A 22,367-nucleotide genomic window follows, 5' to 3' on the forward strand; every position below is an offset into this window, starting at 1 on the left:
CGCACATTAACACTATCCTACCCTAGGGACATTTTGTTACATTTATACCAAGCCAATTAACCTACAAACCTGTACATCTTTGGAGTGTTGGAGGAAACCAAAGTTCTCAGAGAAAACCCACGCAGGTCACGGGAAGAACGTACAAACTCCGTACAGCGGAGCTAGGATCGAACCCGGCTCTCTGGTGCTGTAAGGCAGTAACTCTACCGCTGCGCCACCGTGCCATCCCAAATGACTCTTGTAAGGATTACATGCCACGGCCTTTTGCGGAAGTCAGTTGCTACGCCAGTTGGAATTGGAGTGCTACCGCGCACACGTAAATTCACTCTGTGATGCGGAGACCACATGGGCGGAAGTGGGCTTAAAGAATTTCTTGCGTAAGTGGAGGTTACACAAGTTACCTATTACATAACTCAGGAAGTGCCTGTCTACTGAAATCATATAAGTAAGTACAAAAGTTCAATGATTGTAGTATAATAATAGTAGACTTCACCGAGACAGTACATAAAGAGTTCACGTTATAGTAGAATTAGGCCACTCGGCCCATCGAGTCAACTCCGCCATTCAATCATGGCTGATCCCTGCCTCCTCATCCCATTTTCCTGCTATTTCCCGATTTCCAGTGATATTTTAGGCCTTTCAAGTTCTTAAAATAGTATCTTATCTTGGCCTTAAAGGCCTGGTGTCCTGGCGGCAGCACTGGGTCGGGGTTGCAGAGATCGACCTGGAGTGGTATTGAGAACCTGTGTAAGGGGTGGAAGCTCTGTGTCACAGAATATCCACCTCCTCATCCCAATCAGTTGCTTTGACCCCATATGTGGAAGAGTCTGCGGCAGGACAGGCGGCAAGTCGACATCTATGCTGAGGTAATGCCGAAATGGAGAAACAGCAGCAACATGAGAGAGACCGTTGGCAAAATTGCAGCCAGAGGGGCATGTTGGGAACTGTAGGTCCCAGAGCAGGCAATGCCACGTGGGTGTGGAAGATATGCCCCAACATAAAATTGCCATGATTTTCCTGTTTGCAGCAGAGGATCTCGTTCATTGCAGCAGGAACTGTCATCCACTTGAAGTGCCAATCGTTCCCCATGTATGCCTGTTTACAAAACTATCATCTACAAAGCTGAAGACAACAGAAATTGTATTTGAACCCTTGCATCAGTGCAGATTTCATGTATTTGATGATTTAACTAAAATGTGGATGGTTTTGAAAGGGCACTGACAGCATAAAATACAATAAATTCAAACCAAATTGGTTACATCTCCAGTATGATTCCAAATCTTTTTGTTTGGAATTTTTGATATTTCTATTTCCTGTTTATGCTGAAACAGGGTATGATAGAGAGATAACATGAATCCCTTTTTGACCAATTTACAATGAGTGCTTGTAGCAGAGATGCCAGCGATCTTTACTTTGAAGCAGGTCTATGGTCTGTGGTTTGTATTCCTTTGTGGCATCCCAAGTGACCCTGTAAACCTTTTTTTGCACTCACTGCACTGTGTTCCTTGCTGCAGTTAGTCCTGCTCAGCCTGGTTTTTAGCACTTGTTAGAATTGGACCATTTGATTCTTTGAAAACTCAGTGATAATCTTGATTTCAGAAACATGCACATAGATGGCTTTATAACTTGCTCTGCAGTGAGTAGTATTCTTTCTGGAATCAGCCTATTATTGTTGCTTATGGGCCATGTACCTCATTCAATATTTTCAGTTAATCTTTTGTCTTCTCCATCGTTGGAAGCTGATATATTGTTCATTTTTAAATTAGTACATTATTTAAAGTCCTACAATCGAGCAACAATGGTGAAATGTCAGCCTTATTATTCAATATGAACAATGGAATGCTAAGTGTTAAATTGTAATCATGCATGCACAGGGAGTCATGATTCCTACTGTGAATCTGCTGAAGGAATATATTTCTGAGAAATTCACTGCAGCCTCGCAACTTGCCTGTTATTACCGATGACCAAATCTCCCTGATAACCACATTCGACATAAGGTGAATTTACTGAAGCTGCAGTTGATGGATGAAGAGATGATTTAAATGAGAAGCGACAGATATGTGATCATCCTTGGGGTGCTGAGTAGTGACTTTTTAGTTTCTGTCCTCATCAACGGGTGAAATTTAAAAACTGACCAAGCTTCCAAGCTTTTGTCTGTAATTTATTTGAATTTACGATTAAAAAAAAATAGCTGGCAGAGGATAGATAATGCTGACTGGTGGACATTGACTAGTGCCAGTGTTCACAATCAAAAATGGTGTAACTACATACCAAGGCTAGATCTTTATGCTGAGGATAAGGAATTGAACCAAAATAGTGTTGTTATGTCTTGTTTGCACTGTCTCAGTTAAAAACAACAGAAAAAGCAGTGTTCTCTGTTCCATAAGAAATGGTGCACCAGTCAGTTGAACTGAAAATGTATAATTCTCTTAATAGGTGCTTTGAAATGTCTTCAAAACATTACACAGGGCAGGACTGCCTGCGCTTCTGATTTGGTCATAGCATTACATTGCATTATTGCAGTGGAGAAACCAGGGTGCATTTCACTCTTGCAGTTTCACAAATGAAATGACACTTTTGTTTCCTTCTACCTCTGATATGAAACAAACTATTATTTCAATAGTATCGATAATTGGTTTTGGTCTTGTCATTTGTATATCAAATATATCCAATTGCATGAAAGAAGTAAAAGTTAAAAAACACTTCAATATTTAAAAAATAGTAGTATTTCTTGCCTGAAATTTGCCCATGAGATGATTATGACCACATATTACGAGTATTTTAACATAATACTCTGAGATTTTACAAAAATGGATATTTGGTACATTATTGTGAGACCTATGTGGGGATATCAGAACAGGAGACAGATGTTTCGACTCATCTCTACCTCGGGTTAGCTGTCTCAGTATTTAATTCAAAACTGCTTACCGAAATCTCAATGCTGAAATTATTAACAATTTCATCCTTTGAGAAAGTTCTAAATGTTGACTGTTCTTTGTACCTAAAATGGCTTGCTGATGTTCTTCCAAATACCTTGCTCAGATTCAGATTCAGATTAGTTTGTTAAATGCATCAGGGTGCAATGAAATTCCTTGTTCATGTGAAGCTCACCGAGTAAACATTATACATACAGTAATGATAAATAGAACAATAAATAGAATGATGATTGCAAAACAGCAGAATTGTGAAAGATTGTAGCACAAAATGGTGCCGGAGTGTGTGACATTTTGCCACCGCTAGGACAGGATAATCTTAAATATATCTGTTTTAAACTCCAAACCTGCTGCTGCATCAGAGGATCAAACACTTGGAATGACTGCTATTCCACCATCAGAGATGCCTATTGCTTCATCCCTCACTGCACTGGCAAATTGGACTTCCTGTGTTAATGCAGCGACTGAAGAGTGCAACTCCTGCAAAGAGAATTGTGCAGAGCTGTTCAGGCGAGGCAGAGGACTAGGTAGACTGGGAGGTGGTCAAAGACTTGGCAGTGGACCTCAGCATATACACTATGTTGTCACCGATTTAAGAAGGAAATGTTTGGAGGAGTTTATTCCTACCAAGATCACACGAGTGTTCTCTAACTCTAACGATGAACCGGAAGAGACACAATATACTGAGGAACCAACTTGCTGTGTTCAAGTCAGATGATCCAGAGTTGTACAAAATGTCCCGGTGTGACCTCCAGAAGACCACTGTAAACGGAATGAGTCACTTGCAGGCTAATCTGGAGGCTCAGATTGGAGGTTCAATTGTGGCAGGGGTCGCATGCCGCCACTTCCTTCAAGGTGAAACCAAGCAGCCAAGTAACAGCATCACGTTTCTCACCGAAAAGCTCAATGCCACTTCGAAAGGGAAAAAACAGCTCCTGATGACAATGTGATCTCAATCTCTGAGGCCAATGTCAGAAGGCTCTTCAGGAGGGTTAACCCTCGAAGAGTGGCTAGCCCTGATTGTGATATTTCAATAGTTCAATAGTGCTTTTACTGTTAAATGTTCAAGCGCACAGTGAAATTCATTACTTGCATACAGTCCAGCAAAGTATTGCCATACCCAAGCACAATCCCCGATTAGCAAAGTGTACAGAAATAATCTATTGAGCCGACATGCAAGAGGCACTGTGTTTTAGTGCTATTTTCAAACTCCAGTCCGCACTCTAGGTCTTAGCAGCATTGCCTGATCCCATCCAGGCATGTCCAAGGCTGCGACAGGGCCACCAGCCATCGCCTTCCTTGAACGTGTCGATCAACGAACAAACCACCGTCCCTCTCCTCGCGTTTGTGCCCCGGGGGCGCCTCCTGCATGGTAGGCCAGCGCCTCGCTACCGGCCTTGCTCCTCACCCGACACGTCCATAGCCATTGCCAGCTCTGTCCTCCCGGTCCCTGGGATTTGGGGGACGAGCGAGGGTTGGCTCGGTGGCTTCCCCCATCGAGGTTGTAATGGTTTGGGAGCCTCTGGGAGTTTTTTAGGGACATCTTAAATATTATGGAATGGGGGTGTGAACATTGAAATGGTGTTTTAATTGATCTTTCAACAACTTGGCTTTCAGTGATGTGCCTGGACATCAACGTCTTTTGGTCTCCACACCTGCTTTCCATTATGTTCTGTCTGTTTGTCTGTGTATCTGTCTAGGATTCAAAGGTGGGTGATTTTTAATTTATCCACTTTGCATGCCATCTATTTCTAAATTTCACCACATTTTTATCCACGTGCCCCTTTACAATTTCCCTTTTTACCTATGCAGTCCATCATGCCTTTAATAATAGTGAAAAGTTGAGACCGTTTCTGTCAGCTCATTCTTACTTAAATGTGCAGCCATTCCTCTTCAGATGGTAAATTGACAAACTGCACACCTAACTAAAATGACAGGTTTATAGTTTTGTATTATTTGCCTTAAAAAGCCGTAACTTTTAATGTTATTACTAAATGGCAGTTTTGCATCTGGAGAACTCTGTAATGCCAACTAAAATATTTCAAATTTTCTAATCTGTTTTTTTTTTAATACTACTTGGGTTCAAAACTATCTTTCTGGTCTTCAAAAAAATTATTTCTTAAGCCTTGTTATTTTATCAAATAACAAGTGTTTTACTTGGTTGATATCTGTAAGTTTCTTGTACTTCCTCCCAGAATGAAACGTGTACAACATGCCAAAGACGTGCGTTGGTTAATTGGCTTTTGGAAATTGCCGCTAGCGTGTAGGATGAAAACTGGGATATCATAGAACTAGGGTTTGGCTAATCATTGGTCAGCGTGGACTCAGTGTCCACACTATATCTCTAAACCAAACTAAATAGATCGTTGCTGAGGAAGGATTGTGCAATGTGGTTCCCGAAACTGATGCTGTCCTTAAACCTAGACGCCCTGGTTCTTGGGTACCTGTGCCACCTTCCCCACAGTAGTGAGATAAGAGCATGGCCAAGATGGTGTGGGTCCTTGATATTAGCTGTCTTTGAGGAAGCACTCCCTGTAGATCTCTTTGAAGATTTGGAGGTCAATACCCATTCTGGACGGCAATGTCCACCACTTTCTGCAGCCTCCTTTGTTCATGGGAATTCAAGCTACCAAACCAGGCCATGATGCAGCCAGGCAATGTGCTCTCTACTGTACACGTGTAGATTTAGATAGAGTATATGCGACATGCCAAATCTCCTCAATCTTCGAGGGAAGTAATGGTATTGATGAGCTTTCTTTGTGATTGTGTCAGTGTGCTAAGCCCAGGACTGATCTTCTGAGATGCGCACGCCCAGGAACTTGAAGCTGTCAACTCCCTCCACTGCTATCCTGTTGATGAAAACAGATTCACGAATCCTCATCTTTCTATTCCTAAAATCAAGAATCAGCTCATTGATCCTGCTGATGTTGAGAGCAAGATTGTATTTCTGGCATCATTCAGTCAGATTATCGATCTCCCTTCTGTACGGACGCATCATTACCTATTATTCATCCAACAACGCCATTGTTGGTGAATTTGAAGATGGCGTTGGAGCCATGTCTGGCTATATAGTCATGGGTATAGAGAGAGTGGAGCAGAGGACTGAGCACACCGCCTTGAGGTGCTCCTGTTCTGATGATCAACGAGGCGAAGTATTGTTGCCAGTCTGTACTGACTGGTCTGCCCATGAGAAAGTTGAAGATCCAGTTGCCTAGGGGAGGAGTTCTCTGAGACCCAGTTCCCTGAGTTTGATAACTTTTGGAAGAGATGATGGTGTTAAACCCTGAGCTGTAGTCGCTGAATAACATGCTTAACGTTTATGTACTTATTGCCCAAGTGTCCAGTGCAGAGTCATTCTGGAGAGTAGGTATGTGGAGAAACAGTGTGGACCGATTATCACTTTTGTTGAAAATTTAAATAGTTTTAAAAAGCCTTAATGACCAGAAGCATATTAAATATGAATAACTTTATAAGCTAGAAAAAATTCCTGCCTGGCCTAATGCAGTATAAAACTGCAAAAATTGATCAAAGGACTGACAGGATGTTTTATGTGTGCATAAGTAAAGGCTGACAGGAACCTGCTGTGTGTGCCAAAGGTACCCATGATGGAAAACTGAAACATGGTGCTCACTGACCACAGCGTGAGCCTTGACACGGATCGTAAATAACTTTCTGATATATGATCGCATTAAGCAGCAGACTGGTGTATTAACCACAGTAAATCTGTGACAGGAGAAATGCTTGGCACTCAAGACCTTGTCTTTTTGATATTAGTTTCAGATTAATAGGAGTAAAGCAAACACATCAAATTGCTAGTAGACTTTGATTTCATAAACCTTTCATATATTTTCTACTCAGGCTTGCTTATATGGATACAGAGTTCAGGACCATTAAGCTGAAGGCTGAGGATTCTGCAGGTCGAGAGCATATGATCACAATTAAATTAAAATCAAAGGTGAGGAACTGATAATGGATTTAAAGTTGTAACGTTGGGATTTCATGTGAACAGCAGATTAGAATAATTTTTTAAACAAACTGGTATTGGATCAGCAAGTATTTATTTACCATGGCAAGAGAGGAATTAGATATTATTTGATCTTGCAATGTTATCCTACTTGAATTTTCAGGCTACAGACGTAGGGGATAAATGCCTGATTCAGATTGTATTTTGCATTTTTTACAGGAGTTGATTATCTGTCAGTGCAATGTAACTGTTTGGAGTAAATTAAATTGTATAGCAAGGCCCTGACGTGCTTTGACCTTTTTAAGAGCAAGAAATTTACATTTTGAGAATTTGATGTAGCTTTGACTGGCATTTGATCCATTTGGGCAGCAAAAAATATGGGAACACATCACCTCGAAGTTGCCCTCCAAGCCACCCACCCACCATCCTGTATTGGAAATATATCACTGTTCCTTCTATGTCACTGGAACAAAGTCCTGGACCTCCCTTCCTAACAACACTGTGGGTCTACCCATATATCAATGATTGCAGCAGTTCAAATAGGCAGCTCACCATCAGCTTGTCAAAAGCAATTAGGAATCGGAAACTGAATACTGGCTCAGCCAGCCTGCAAAACCCCGTCCCTTGAATGATTATTTAACAAAAAAAGTTTATTTTACAAACATGCAAACTGAAGGTGAATCAATCTCTAGTGTTTGTAATAATGTACTTGTGTCAGCAACTCTAATGTAGAAATTGTATAGTACAGCCTTGACGTGCCTTGACCAATTTATCAAGCATTATTTCTGCCTTGGTTGCAAGTAACCCAAGAATCAAAATCTTTTAGGGTTGATAATAACTAACAATACATTGTTAGTTATTATCAACCCTCCCCTGACATCAGTCTGAAGAAGGGTCTAAACCCGAAACGTCACCAATTCCTTCTCTCCCGTGTGCGGGCGTGGCGCTGACGGACGAGAGGCCGAAGCAAAGAAGTCGAAGCCAAAGAACCGAATGGAAACGAGGCCGAAACGCCAATAAACCGAAAGATCACGAAGACGAAACGCCTACTAACCGAAAGGATGGGACGCCTAAATGCAAACTAACCAAAAGGGCTGGACACATAAAAGCCAGCTAACCGAAAAGCTGCGTCGCCTAAAAGCAAACTTACCGAATGGCCGCTCTGTCGAAACGCCACCTACCCGAAAGGTGGCGTCGCCTACAGGCCAAAGGACCAACTGCCGCTCAACAGAAAAGTCCAATAACGGACATAACGTTGCCGGGGGGCGAGACTTGTCAGCGATTGGTCCAGACCCCCGCGTACATCACATCACTGTGAAGGCATGAACATTGTCCCAAACCTCCGCTCCACCCGACCCGCAGCCTGCGGAGGGTGGCTGTGGGAGAGTGGGGGCTCCACACCTTCGGCCGCTTTCAACTTGGTGCTTGGTTGCCCAGTCACCTATGGCTTATGTGGGAAAATGAACCCCACGCTCCCGTCTCTCCCCTCTTCTCTCTTTCTCTCTCTCTCTCCCTTCTCTCTCTCCCCTCTTCTCTCCATAGATGCTGCCTCACCCGCTGAGTTTCTCCAGCATATTGTGTCTACCTTCGATTTTACCAGCATCAGTTCTTTCTTAAACAATACATTGTGAAGCCTTGTTTAAAGTTAAAACAAAACATTCTGGCTATTATACAGTGCATTAAATTTCAGTCATTATTTCCTGATGAATTCAATCATGAATTGCATTTTTTAATACTAATATGTGTGCTTACCAATTTGGGGAAGGGAGATGGGTAGGAGGTCAAATCGATCTATGAAATAATGAACTGAAATAAAAGTTTATTACTTTGAGTCATGCATATGAGTGATTCTGTATTTACACCAATATCTCTAATCGGTTATCAGCCTCATTGATTCATAGAGCATGAACGCATGCCCTCCAACCTACCGTGCTCAAGCCAACCATCAGGTTTCTCGGTTTTTGAATCTTGTTTTCTGATACTCAGTCTGTAGTCCTTTCTGCAACAGCATTTCATGCACTTGTAGGAATATTTCTTGTTTCATTAGTACTTCTTCCATCATTCCGTCATGTGATGTGTTCTAGATTTCAATCACCCTTTGGGTGAAAATTTAATCCTCCAATCTTTTCTAGATATCATATCCTATCTTAACCTGAGTCTCTTCTCCAATATTTAAAAAAAAATAGCTTCCACAAAAGGCTTGTTCAGATGAAATTGTGTGGTAAAGATCAGTAAACAAATTTAGAGATCAAGTCTTGTGTCATTTTTGTGACACCTCTGAAGTAAGGTGTTGGCAAATTAGTCCTCATTTAATCTCCTTTCTCTTTGTTTTCAGTATCCAGCTGAACCACCTGACTGTGCCACAGATTTTCCTGTTCCATTTGTGCTTTCTTGGACTCATGAGGTAATGGTCAAATTCTGAAATCACTGCTGTATATAATACATTTTATTCCTGTAGTATCAAAGAGCAATCCTTTGGTCTTTGCTGTAACTGAGTCAACTCCTAACATTAGTTTCTCTAAACAAGATTTATTCTGATGAAAGCATCGGTCATTTGTTTGCTGGTGACTCGCATGTGTTTATGGGTCTCCCATGGGTCTGAGGAAGGGTCTCGACCCGAATCGTCACACATTCCTTCTCTCCAGAGATGCTGCCTGTCCCGCTAAGTTACTCCAGCTTTTTATGTCTACGGTTTAAACCAGCATCTGCAACTCATTCTTACACGCTCCCATGCGATATATCGAGTTCACCTAATAATTGGTTGAACTGCAGAAATTAAATAAGTTCCTAGTCTTTCATCTTTGCTGAAAGATGGATGAAGAAAGTTGGTCAGAGTTCCTACTCCCAAATCTCAAGCAAACATACATGTGCTGATAGAATTTGAGTGAAGAAACATTGGGTTTGACTATGATACTCACGGACCATGTACTCCAATGGCTGGCGCTCCGTTATGAATTAAGGTCACCTGGGTGACAAACTGGCAGATTCACAAAAAGGGAATTAAGAAGCGAGAATAGTCTGTATCACTGAGTATTCGAAACGTCAAAATAAGTAACAGATATTTAAACATTGTTATTTTTCCTTGTTATCTGGCAAATTGTTGCTGATGGGTTGTTCAATTTTCAGCTATCTCGATGATTATTAGTTCTATTATTAAGTGACAACTAAATAGGATTTTGAATTGCTGTGTCAGATGAATGTACCAATATCATTTATCTTGGTTCTACTGATGTATATAATTAGCAGCAGTGACCACTCCTTGGTACTGTGGAAATAATGTCCCATGACAATTTTAAAAAGATGCACCAGTCCATTGAAATGTGTTTATTTTCTCTGGCTTCATTCTGGATCAAACACTTGATGACTTTGTTTCTGCTGTTACAATCAGATATATCTGCACACCTCCAACTGAAACATTGTGATTTATCTTGACCCTATATTTTTACATCATCAGAACTAATCTTTCCTGGTGCTTTCTTTATTGTGACATCCTTTTTTTCTACTATGCCTATCTAACAAATGATCTATTGAGTTTTTATTCAGAAAAATAATCCGATTCCGGACATTTGACAATAAAACACTCTCGGCTCTTGACTTGTCTCTTGACTATCCAACCGAAAAGGTGATATCGACAACTGACTAAAAAGATTTAAAGACCAATTGTCCTTCAGTTTGCCTCCTGCCATGCTTTGAAGCATTATTTTTTAGATGAACAATTTAGGGAATTCTGAGTAATCTGTAATTAGACTAAATCGTCTATTTGTGGACAAGTAGAATTATAGATTGGTCTTAATGCATTGAATGATAATGAGCAAGTTGCCACTAGTTTTATCCTCCTGAGTTGACAAGAAACATTATATCCTTGGAAAAAACTTCCACACTGGATAATATTTGGGTGTGGAGGAGGTAGGCTGGGAAGCAAGAAGAGAGGAAGTTAACAACATGGAAAATGGTGGAAATAGTTAGCAGAATATGCAATATTGAGGAAGAAACTGTTAACGTTTTGGAGCAATGTACTTTCATCCAAACTAGAAAATGTAGGGGAGATCTTGCACAGTTTAAGAAGGGGACAGGGAAATAATGAACAAAAGCAGAAGAAGTCAGTGATAAGATATAAGACAAAAAGTTGGATTCAACATCTGATTAACCAGTTATCAGTCTCATACACGCCTGCAGATGAAAGCAGGCCCTCCAATCCACTCTGTTTATGCCAACCATTAGATTCCTCTGCTGATGAATCTTTTCCGGCATTCACCTTGTAATCTTCTGTCACAGCATGTTATACACTTGTTTACTGGTCGAGGATTACTACAATGCAGATACTTTATAGGGCACTTGCACTATTTCTTCTGGAAACACTGATAAGGTTATATCTCTGTTCACTCTGCATAAGGAGCTGGGAGCCTGTGTGCTACACATCCAGGCATTTGGCGCAGATATCAGTGTGCAGTTTCAGAAGGTAGGGATGAAGTGCAAGCTTGCAAATGAGATCTCTTCACATGATGGAAGAACGAGGTTATGGTTCTAAAGGGGGAGCTGCTTCAATTAGATGGCCTTTTGTTGGGAGTGACACCCTCCATTGTACAAATAGGCATCCTGACACTTGGAGATCCTAGGAGTGGTCAGGCTCCACTTCACCCCTTCATATCTCTCACCTTCCACTGAAAGAAAGATGCTTTGCATGCAGAATTGGAGAGACCTTGTCCATTGATAAAGGTAACATATAGGCCGTTGTGAAGGATGGACTCTGCAAATGCAGTGCAAGTAAGGACTTTCCAATTAACTTTCAATAACTTTCACCTTCCTGCTAAGGCCTGATTTTCCAATTTTAGACAGTGTGTAAGCATACTTCATATTACAGTAGAAGTCTTATGTATATGTGCATCATATGCATCAGTGACTGATATAACTTTGTAGAATTGTGTGCAATGAATATGACTGCAATCAATTTAATACATTCATTCCACCATGTGTCAGATAAAAAAACATAGAATTAATAGACCATAGTCTTTATACCTCCTTATGCTTTTCAATTATTTTTAAGCATATGCCCCCATTGGTTGCTTTGAGGCCAATTAATTGTAACCAAAATGTAATCACAAAATATGTATTTTGTGATCATTTGTAGTTTGAGTTTCTGTATTGATCCAAAAAAAGCTGTCGTGTTTAAATATATTTTTAATTAAAGCATGCATTTCTTCCTTTGCTAAAATTATAGCTTGACATTTTTACATGGCACCTATATTGAAATGCATAATTTTCCTTATGGTCCCTGTCTTCTTGCTGAGATGATAATGTTTTGATGTATTTTTCTGTTTTGGCGATGAGAGGGCTGCTGCTGCTGCTCTGACATATTCATTCAGATGAATGATTATAACTGGAGCAATGTCAAGCAGATGATGGCAGGTCTTTGCACATCAAGCCAAAGCTTGATAGCCAGTGCAGGTGTTTCACAGCATGATCAGATAAAGCCAGTGGTTTGAAGCTGAGATGGCACTTCATGACTAGTGAGGAATGAGCATCAAGGGCAAACTGGCCTGCGCCCATATGTAACCGCTATCTTGCTGGACAACTTTATCTTGTGACAGGGTTGTTAACCTATTGCTTTCAACTGAACAAAAGGAAATCTCAGTCTATGGCTTTCTTAAGAAAAGTTGCCTGAAGGCGAGGGGTTAACTTCTTACAGAATAATCTTTGACAGAATCCCTGGAAACATTCTCGTTAATTATGAAGTTGGTTTTCCTGATGATCAGCAGAAACGTTCAGTTCCCTATCGTGCTACCGGCCTCCGTGGTAGTGAGGTCAGCCTTTTAGCTCTTGCAGAGTTTGGGGGTATATAAGATTGTCTGTGTCATGTTTGATCAGTGTGATTTAAAAAAAAATGTTCTAAGTAACTGTCTTGCACCACATGGACATTTGTGGAAATATTCATTATTATTTGTCAATATACCCGTTTTAAGACCCAAAACGGGTCTTTCCTTGTGGAAAAGGGAAGACTAGTTTAGAATGAACATGAACAAGTGCAACATCAATGCTTTTTGTGGCGACTGAGCTGCCCTGGTTATAGAATAGTTCCACACCTGACTGCTTTGGGGCCCTGGAGTTAAACATGGAAATGAGTATTTGAACATTTCTGTGAGGTGAGATCAACATGGAATTTAAATTCTGTAAGTGGTACTCTTATTTTTCCTGTTGGCAATGGAGGAAGGAAACCTCAAGGACTGTGAAAATAAAACACTCCTGGTCAATGCAGCAATTCAGCACTTTAGGCGAATATATTGATCAAAACAATTTCAAAATCATTGATAACATATCTGAATAACTTATTTTATTAAAATGAAAAGAAAGAAGAATCTTGGCATTTTCGGTACTGTTACAGTGTAACATTCATATTGACCATTCGCACTGATGTACATTAGAGCTGCCTGGCCCAATTGAGCACAGCACGCTGAAGGAGACAACTATTTGCCTTGGACTTGCACAGCAGATGGAGGCACTTTACTGTAATATAACCATAAATAAACATTCAGCAGAGATTGCTGAGGTAGACTAAACCTTTCAGAATAGTTTACATTAAAAGCAAAAAGCCTGAGCATGCATCCGAACGGACTGAGCACAAAACACAAATCTGCAGTCTGTCACACCGGCAAGACATAGGGTCCTGGTCCAGACATTGTCGAGTGTCAGTCAGCAGAAGGTAACAAAACTGAGTGATTTTGGGTGCAGGAAGCCAAGTTATTGGATTTCTCAAAATGGGACAAATAATGTGAAGATTCCTTGTTATGCTGTTAAAATAGAGAATTGTATTACAATGCCTCTAAAGTAATACAGGTTAGTAAGTTAACTGGCTTCGGTTAAAATTGTAAAATTGTCCCCAGTGTGTAGGTTAGTGTTAGTGTACAGGGATTGCTGGATGACACAAACTCAATGGGCTGAAAGGCCTGTTTCCACGCTGTATCTCTAAAGTCTGAAGTCTATTGCCTATTTTGTCTAGCTCTGTCAACTATATCTGTAGTGTATTTCACCAAACTATAAAATAGGAGATATATTGTTTAAAAAACAACAGTTGAACTTTATCCAGTTGATGTATTTTATAATGGACATCCATCAGCCTAATTTGTTGTTTGCATTTCCTGAATTCTCAGCCAAAGTCTGAGTATTGCTATAAAAAAGAATCAGTCATGTTTGATCTGGAATATTGATGTTGGGATATGGAGTATATTTTTGCACTTTCAGCATCTTATGTTTTCAGGCCATGGTAAAGTACACCCAGTAGGTTTAAATATCTGTTCCTACTCCACTGTAAAAACTATGGTGCATTGGAATGTAACTAGCTGACTCTTAGGTTTGGCAGGCGGTGGGAATTCATAGCACCTTAGCATGCCTATCAAAATGGTTGAAGTGTGGGCTGAGTTATTGTACCACAGGTTTATAAGTTATAGGGGTGGAATTAGACCATTCAGCCCATCGAGTCTCCTCCACCATTCAATTATGGCTGATCTCCACCACCTAATCCCATTTTCCTGCCTTCTCCCCATAACCCTTGACACCCGTTCTAATCAAGAACTTGTCTATCTCTGCCTTAAAAATATCCACTTGCTTGGCCTCCACAGCCCTCGGTGGCAATGAGTTCCACAGATTAACTACCCTCTGACTAAGAAAGTTCCTCCTCACTTTTTTTAAAGTGTGCCCTTTAATCTGAGGCTATGACCTCTGGTCTTGAACTCTCCCACCAGTGAAAACATCCTTTCCAGTTATCTCTTGTCTTAGAATATTTGTGTGTTTACGCTCTCCTCAGTAAATTGGATATATAATGTAGGCTGGCACTTAAGTGCAGTTCAGAGGAAGAGCTGGACCATCTGAGATGTCAAATTTTAACCATGGCGAGTAATTCCTCTCTGATGTATGTAACTGGTTTCATAATTTAACGTGCAGGCCAGCTATCATGCTGTCCAGACAAATGTATGCTTAATATCACAAAAAAAACTGGTTCATTAGTCGTGACCCTTTGGATCCTGCAGTTTCTACATTGTTTTAACAATTGCCACAATTCAGAAATTTTCATGCTGTGCACTTCCTCCTAAAGCTGTGAAAGACTCTGTATAAAAGTGATGTATTAAGCCAGAAGTTGCAGGGAGTAGCAAGCTTTCTGTGCTTGTGGTTGGCCAACTTTGTCTTGCCTTGAGCATATATCCTAGTCTAGAACTTCATGAACGAAACTGGCTCTGACCTGATCCAGTGGTGCAGGGGCTCCTCTTTGTAGGTTAAACTTTTTGTTTTTAGTTAACAACAAATTATAACAGGCACTACAAAGCAATTAGATGCATGTAAATTAAGCCTGTGAAATTAAAAAATAAAAATTACCTGAAACTTACCTTACCCTGCATATATTGAATAGAATGCTAAGCTTGCACTAGATCTTGTTCCATCTCCCAAACCTCATCCCTCAAATTTGTTTTCTACTCAGCAAAGAGTTGACAAGCATATTTGTTTCCTTGAGGCTCTTATGCTGCTGTATCCGCAGCCATTATTGAAGTGGAATGTTCTGATCACAGGCATCTGCAAGTCACAGGCAACGCAGATTGGCAGATTCACATTAGGTTTTTCAACATAACCATTGGGAATCTCTGGGATGTTGGATATCATGGGGAATACAACAAAACAGCAGAGGGAAACCGATGGTGCTCATCAAATGTAAGGAAGTTTTGGATTCGTACATTTGTGCATGCTTAGTTTAATTTAGTTTATTGTCGTGAGGTATAGTGAAAAGCTTTTTGTTGTGTGCTTTTCGATCAAAGAAAGGACTATACATGATTACAATCAAGCCGTCCACAGTGTACAGATGCTGGATAAAGGGTATCTGGTGAAATAAAGATTTAAAAGAGTGGAGCGATTGTTATGTACGATAGCAGATCCTCTTTCGTTTAGTTTAGAGATACAGCGTGGAAACAGGCCCTTCAGCCCACCGGGTCCGTGCCGACCAGCAATCCCCGCATGTTAACACTATCCTACACACACTAGGGCAATTTTTTTTACATTTACCAAGCCGATTTACCTACATACCTGTACCTCTTTGGAGTGCGGGAGGAAACCGAAGATCTTGGAGAAAACCCACGCGGTCACGGGGAGAACGTACTAACTCCGCACAGACAGCACCCGTAATCTGCATCGAACCCGGGTCTCCGGTGCTGCAAGTGCTGTAAGGCAGCAACTCTACCGCTATGCCATCGTGTTGCCCTTCTGGGACCAGCGCACAAAGAGTCGCCTGGCTTTGGCGCAATCTTGGGAAAGTGCCCCAGTCTTCTTGATGGATATGGAGGCAAATCTCCCACAGAACCATTGTCTTGCAGGAAAGTTCATTTATTTTGGTTTCTCCATTTCCTATCGTATCTGCCCAAACTTTAGGTGTACAAAGGATCAGTTGACAGATCCCGAATTATAATACATTTATTTAAGCAAATTGGTAATTTCTCAATATTTTCACAACATTTGATGGACTTCATACAAAAACAATAATAGTGCCAAAAAGTCTCTCAACCCACTGCTCTTCGGAAAGTCTCAGACCCTTGGGAACAACAATAAAGCTGCCAGAACATTTGCAGGACAAATATATGCACATCACAGATCACTCGTATCATTGTTTTCCCACCTTGCTCTCATTCTCTCAATTTGTATTCCTTCTCTTTTTTGTTCTCTTTTATTTCCCCCTGCCCCACTCTCCCAGTTTGTGTCACACTATCTCCTTTTTCTTCCCTCTTCGCCCCACATCCTCAGTTTGATAGTGCACTCTCGCCGCACAGTTTACAAGTGGTGCTACTGTCCTTGCAGTTTGTAAAGAAATTGTGTGTTCTGAATTGTGGCGCATCAACAAGGCTGACAATGTGATTTCTTCCACATCATCACTAGTAAATGCTGTGGAAACCAACCAGCAACCAGTACATTCCCACCATTTTGTTTTCTTATCTATGGCCCCCACTAAATAAATCGCAGCGAATGCTCTCTGCTCCAGCATCATTGATACTATAGGTCATGCTTGGCATTAACACTGCTTCAATTCCATACAAGCCTTCTCAGAAGCTGCCAGTAATAGTTCAACTTGGTTACTTGGAATATTTTTTCTTCTGGTCAATCAGCTCGACACTTGCAGTTATTGTGTACCATTGCCAGGACTGTAGTTTCTCAAACGCTGAATTCTATTCAAGTTTCATGAATATCAATTTAAGTCGATGCTCAGATTTATATGAGAAAGTAGTAAAGCTGCTTTCAAGCATATGAACACATTCTTGCAGAAACCTGCTAGCCATCTGCATCATGATGAATCCTGATTTATTTTAAAAGTCAACATCATTAATCTATGTCTAAACCTCCTGTGAAAATATGATCGACTATGAGTTATAGTTGGAAGGTCCCCAGTTTATTTTAAACCTGATTTGCAGTGGTGATTATATGTCTGTGCCGAAACATTTTTGATTAGTTCTTGATGATCTTGATAGTTCCAAATTGTTTGGATAATATGAAACATTTGTTACATAGTTGGGAAAACTATCAAGGCCATAGAAGGTACACAAAATTGCTGGGGAAACTCAGCGGGTGCAGCAGCATCTATGGAGCGAAGGAAATAGGCGACGTTTCGGGCCGAAACCCTTCTTCAGGCCATAGAAAATGGCAAGAAGGTGGCTTCACCCAAGATACCCTACTCTAGTTAAAAATGGACAGCAGGTTCAAACATCAATACTGCAAACCTTCATTATGTTAAAAATGAGAAACTACTTTTGCTGGTTTGCCATTTAACATAGTTCATGAAATTAATATCATACAAAATGGAAGGTACCCATTCAGATTATTTTGTCAATATTCCAGAGATGCCCTGCACTTTCCTTATCTTTCCGTAATATTTTTCTTTATGTGAATCTTTTCATCATAATGTCAAATGATTGGGGCAGGATGTATACAGACATTGGTGGTGTCCTTAGGAGTGTTGTTATAAGAGAGACCTTGGGATGCATGTTCATAGTATCCAGAAAATGGCGAAACAAATAAATGGGGTACTGAAGAAGGCATTTGGCATACTTACCTCAATAGGTTCAAGTATTTTGTATAAGAGTCGGAGTGTCATGTTGTAGCTGTACAAAACTTTCATTAGGCCATACTTGGACTTTTAAGAACAGTCTAGTCACTATGCTACAGGAAGGATGGGATACCATTTAAAATAGTGCAGAATAATCTCCAGAATGTTGCCTTGAATAGAGGGCTTTAGTTACAAGGAGAGGTTAGTATAGCTCGGATTGTTCATCCTGGATGGAACGACGTTGGGGTGAAGGGTTGACATTATTGCAGTTTATAAGGCTATGAGGGGCAGAAAAAATGGTAGATACAAAGGATACCATGGAGGGGAGGCTAAAATTGGAGAACCCAGGTTTAAGATGAGAGGGGAAAAATTTAAGGGATAACTGAGACCAGGGATCTCGCACCAGATATGGAATGAGCTGCCAGAAGAGGTGGTTGAGACAGGTGCAATGACATCATATAAAGGCACTTAGACAGGTACATGAATATGTAATGAGCGATGCAGGAAAATGTGATTAGTGCAGACAGGTATCTTGGTCGGCATAGATAGGTTTTACTGAAGGGCCCATTTCTGTATTGTTCAGATAGGACTTATTATTCAAGATTACTGTAGCCATGTCAGTTTTGACGGTTCTTGTTCTTGCTGCTTGTTAACCCTCTGGCCTTTGAGGTTTTTTAATATATCTATTGCAGCTGAACTTAGTCTGCTTTATTCTAAGCACAAGCCAGGTTCCTTCTTTTCCCTTCAGTAAAGCAGGCTCTCTTTCTTACTTGGTTCCACTTTAGTAAATCTTCAGACTCACATCTAAGGCCTTGATGCCATTTCTATAGTGTGGTACTTGAAATTGCCAGAATATGTTCTTGTTACCCTAATCATTGTTTAATGAAGGTCAAGCAATTGCTCATTAGAATTGGTAACTAAATAAGAGAGAACTGGATATTTGGGAAATATTAACAGGATTTGGCAGTGTCAATGCAGATTGATGAAACTCATGTTTGACAAATCTTTCAGAATCTTTTTGAGGTTAAACCAGCTGAAGGCATGCGAGTCGTTCCAAATGCTTGCGTGACGTTTTGGTGATGGGTCCTGACACAAAATGTCACATCTCCGTATCATTTAGAGATGCTGCCTGACCTAATGAGTTCTCCGGTACTTTGTGTTCTAAGATTTACCACTGTGTCTCTAGTCTTCAGAAAAGCTTTGACCAAGAGATTATTAAAAAATATAGCTTGTAGTATTATGGGTAATATACAAGCATGGATTGAGGATTGGTTGATGATCAGAAACCAGTGCGTTGGTACAAACAGGTCAATTTGAGTCGAATGGATGTAAATGAAAATCAGTGATAAGATTGCTGATGATACAAGGCTGGGTGCAATATGGGGTGTGAGGAGGAGTTAGAAAACCTCTCGAGAAGTGAATGAACAAGGACATAGACGATGGAATGGTGGATGAAAATATGTGAAGTTGTCTATCATGTTTTGTTTTTTTTAATAATGAGAAATTCAAAGGTGTTTAGAGTTCAAGGTCTTGGGTGTTCAAAGGTTCAAAGGTTATTTTATTAGTCACATACACCTAGGTGTAGTGAAATGCTTCTTGCCAATGCAGCACATAAAGAAAGAATACAGACATAACAGTAATAAAGAAATGTAAGCATAAAATAATCCCCCCACAATGGTTCCCATTATGAGGGAAGGCACAGTGTCCAGTCCCCATCCCATGTCCACCCATAGTCAGGACTATTGAGGCCTCCACAGTTGCCTCTACGGAGGCCCGATGTTCCAGGCCGTTCTCGCCGGGTGATGGTGCTCCGGCATCGGGGTAATCCTCACAGCGGCATGGGAACCCTGGAATGGCTGCTTCCGTACTGGAGGCCGTGGCTTCCGAAGCCAACAAGGCCGCGCCGGATGGAGCTCCACAACTGGTGATCTCGCCGAGAGGGTGTCCTACACAAATCACTTAAAGTGGATATATTAACTCAGCAAACAGCTTGAAGGGAAAACATAATGTTGGCTATTATTGTTAGAAGATTTATGTACAGTAATAGCGGTGTCTTGTTTCAGTAAGTGGAGCTCTAGTGAGACAGCATGTGGAATATTGTACACAGATCTAGTCTCCCTAACCAAGGAAGTTCATACCTAATCTGAGGAAAGACATTCTTGCCATAGAGGGAGTACAGAGAAGGTTCACCAGACTGATTCCTGGGATGTCAGGACTTTCATATGAAGAAAGTCTCGGCTTGTACTTGCTAGAATTTAGAAGATTAAGGGGGGATCTTTTAGAAACTTACAAAATTCTTAAGGGGTTGGACAGGCTAGATGCAGGAAGATTATTCCCAATGTTGGGGAAGTCCAGAACAAGGGGTCACAGTTTAAGGTTAAGGGGAAAATCTTTTAGGACGAGATGAGAAAAACATTTTTCACACAGAGTGGTGAATCTCTGGAATTCTCTGCCACAGAAGGTAGTTGAGGCCAGTTCATTGGCTATATTTAAGAGGGAGTTAGATGTGGTCCTTGTGGCTAAAGGTATCAGGGGGTATGGAGAGAAGGCAGGTACAGGATACTGAGTTGGATGATCAGCCATGATCATATTGAATGGCGGTGCAGGCTCGAAGGGCCGAATGGCCTACTCCTGCACCTATTTTCTATGTTTCTGTGTCTATACTTCTTCACAGAGAAGGTAATGAACCTTTGGAATTGTCTCCACAAGAGTACTATGGAAGCTCAGTCGCTCAGTATGTTGAAAATAGAGATTTAGATATGGGGCTAGTAAAACCCAGGAAATATATCAACCAAGATTTTATGTAGTCGTGGAAAAGACATGGCCTGCTCGCTTCTATTTATCTTCATGTTTCCTGTCATTTATGTTTAAGATGTCTACTTGTATAGCAAAAACTCCTGCCTTTTTAATTGCTTCGTCCATTTGACCTCATATTTGAATACTGAAGAGTCTGAAGAAGGGTCTCGACCCAAAACGTCACCTATTCCTTTTCGCCAGTGATGCTGTCTGACCCGCTGAGTTACTCCAGCTTTTTGTGTCTATCTTTGATTTAAACCAGCATCTGCAGTTCTTTCATACCTATTTGAATACTGTTTTATTGATGCGCCTATGTCTCCTTTCTTGCATCCATGGTCAAAATGAACCATTGAGTTTATCTTATCTTTTTTCATTCTTCCAGTCAAAATGCATTGCTTCACATTGTTATCTACATATCTTCAGTGTGTCGCCATGTTTTCCTGTTCTTACTGTACTGTGAGCTTTGTGTTAGTTGTGCAATTTTAAATCTATGTTGACCAAGCCTGATGCATTTCAAAAAGAAAAGTGACGTCAATACTTAGTCGGAAAAATAAACAAGACCGATCTGCTGCTTTGCCACCCTTAGTCCATTTTATTACCACACTATTGCACGGGGTTCAAATTTCTAATAGGTGATATGCAAACTTTATGAAATATGTTTTGCAAGTACATGCATGTATCAACTGTTTCTCCATTGCTTAATTAAAGAACTCAGATTCCCTTCGATTTTTTTCAGAGCTCTTTAGAAAACCTGCACAGTCAGTTTCTAGCAGCTCTGGATTCATTAAAGGAGTTCTGGGATGTTATGGATGAAATAGATGAGAAGACCTGGGTGCTTGAACCTGAAAATCCAGCACGGGCATCAACAACAAGGAGAATTGCTCTGAGTACAATACGTTCATTAACTATAAGTTATATTTGAATATTCTCAAAAGAAAAATGTAAAACATTTGGCAAGTAGATACAAGGAACTGCAGATGCTGGTTTACAAAAAAAGACATAAAGTGCAGGAGTAACTCAGCGGGTCAGGCCGCATCACTGGAAAGCATGGATAGGTGACATTTCGGGTCAGGACCCTTCAGATTTTTTGGGTTGGGACTGCAGAAAGGTCCCAGCCATAAACATCACCTATCCATGCTCTCCAGAGATGCTGCCTGACCCACTGAGTTACTTCAACACTTTGTGTCTTATTTAGTTGTCAAGAGAGAATTAGATTTAGCTCTTAGGGCAAACGGAATCAAGGGATATGGGGAAAAAGCAGGAACAGGGTACTGATTTTGGATGATCAGTCACGATCGTATTGAATAGCGGTGATGGCTTCGAAGGGCCGAATGTCCTAATCCTGAACCTATTTTCTGTGTTTCCATATGTCTTTTTTAAATCATTTGATATTAATTATTTTTTTTAAATCACAAAGAGTTTGCTTAGCAGATGTTCACAGGATTTTGTAAAATAATGTTAAGACTTCTCATGGCAGTAATATCAAAATGGATTTTATAAAAGGAAACTAATCTTTTCTCTTTACCTTTTCTTTAGCTACATTGAATTGCTGTCATGATGATGACTAGCAGCCGAGTTGTGTTTCTTGTTGTCATACGTACATGCA

The 22,367-nt window shown here is 40.6% G+C and overlaps 1 protein-coding gene across 2 annotated transcripts in view; it reads left to right on the top strand.

Moving 5' to 3' along the window:
• fancl (FA complementation group L) overlaps positions 1-22,367 on the top strand; it is a 72,041-nt gene that overhangs the window by 42,745 nt on the left and 6,929 nt on the right. For both annotated transcript variants that reach the window (XM_033025173.1, XM_033025172.1), the window contains exons 7-9: positions 6,792-6,888; positions 9,233-9,301; positions 21,498-21,648. In XM_033025173.1, coding sequence (XP_032881064.1) covers positions 6,792-6,888; positions 9,233-9,301; positions 21,498-21,648 — 317 coding nt within the window. The remainder of the gene's footprint in view (positions 1-6,791; positions 6,889-9,232; positions 9,302-21,497; positions 21,649-22,367) is intronic.

The sequence above is a fragment of the Amblyraja radiata genome, chromosome 8 (genome assembly GCF_010909765.2).
Source record: "Amblyraja radiata isolate CabotCenter1 chromosome 8, sAmbRad1.1.pri, whole genome shotgun sequence".
In the NCBI taxonomy this organism is placed as follows: Eukaryota; Metazoa; Chordata; class Chondrichthyes; order Rajiformes; family Rajidae; genus Amblyraja; species Amblyraja radiata.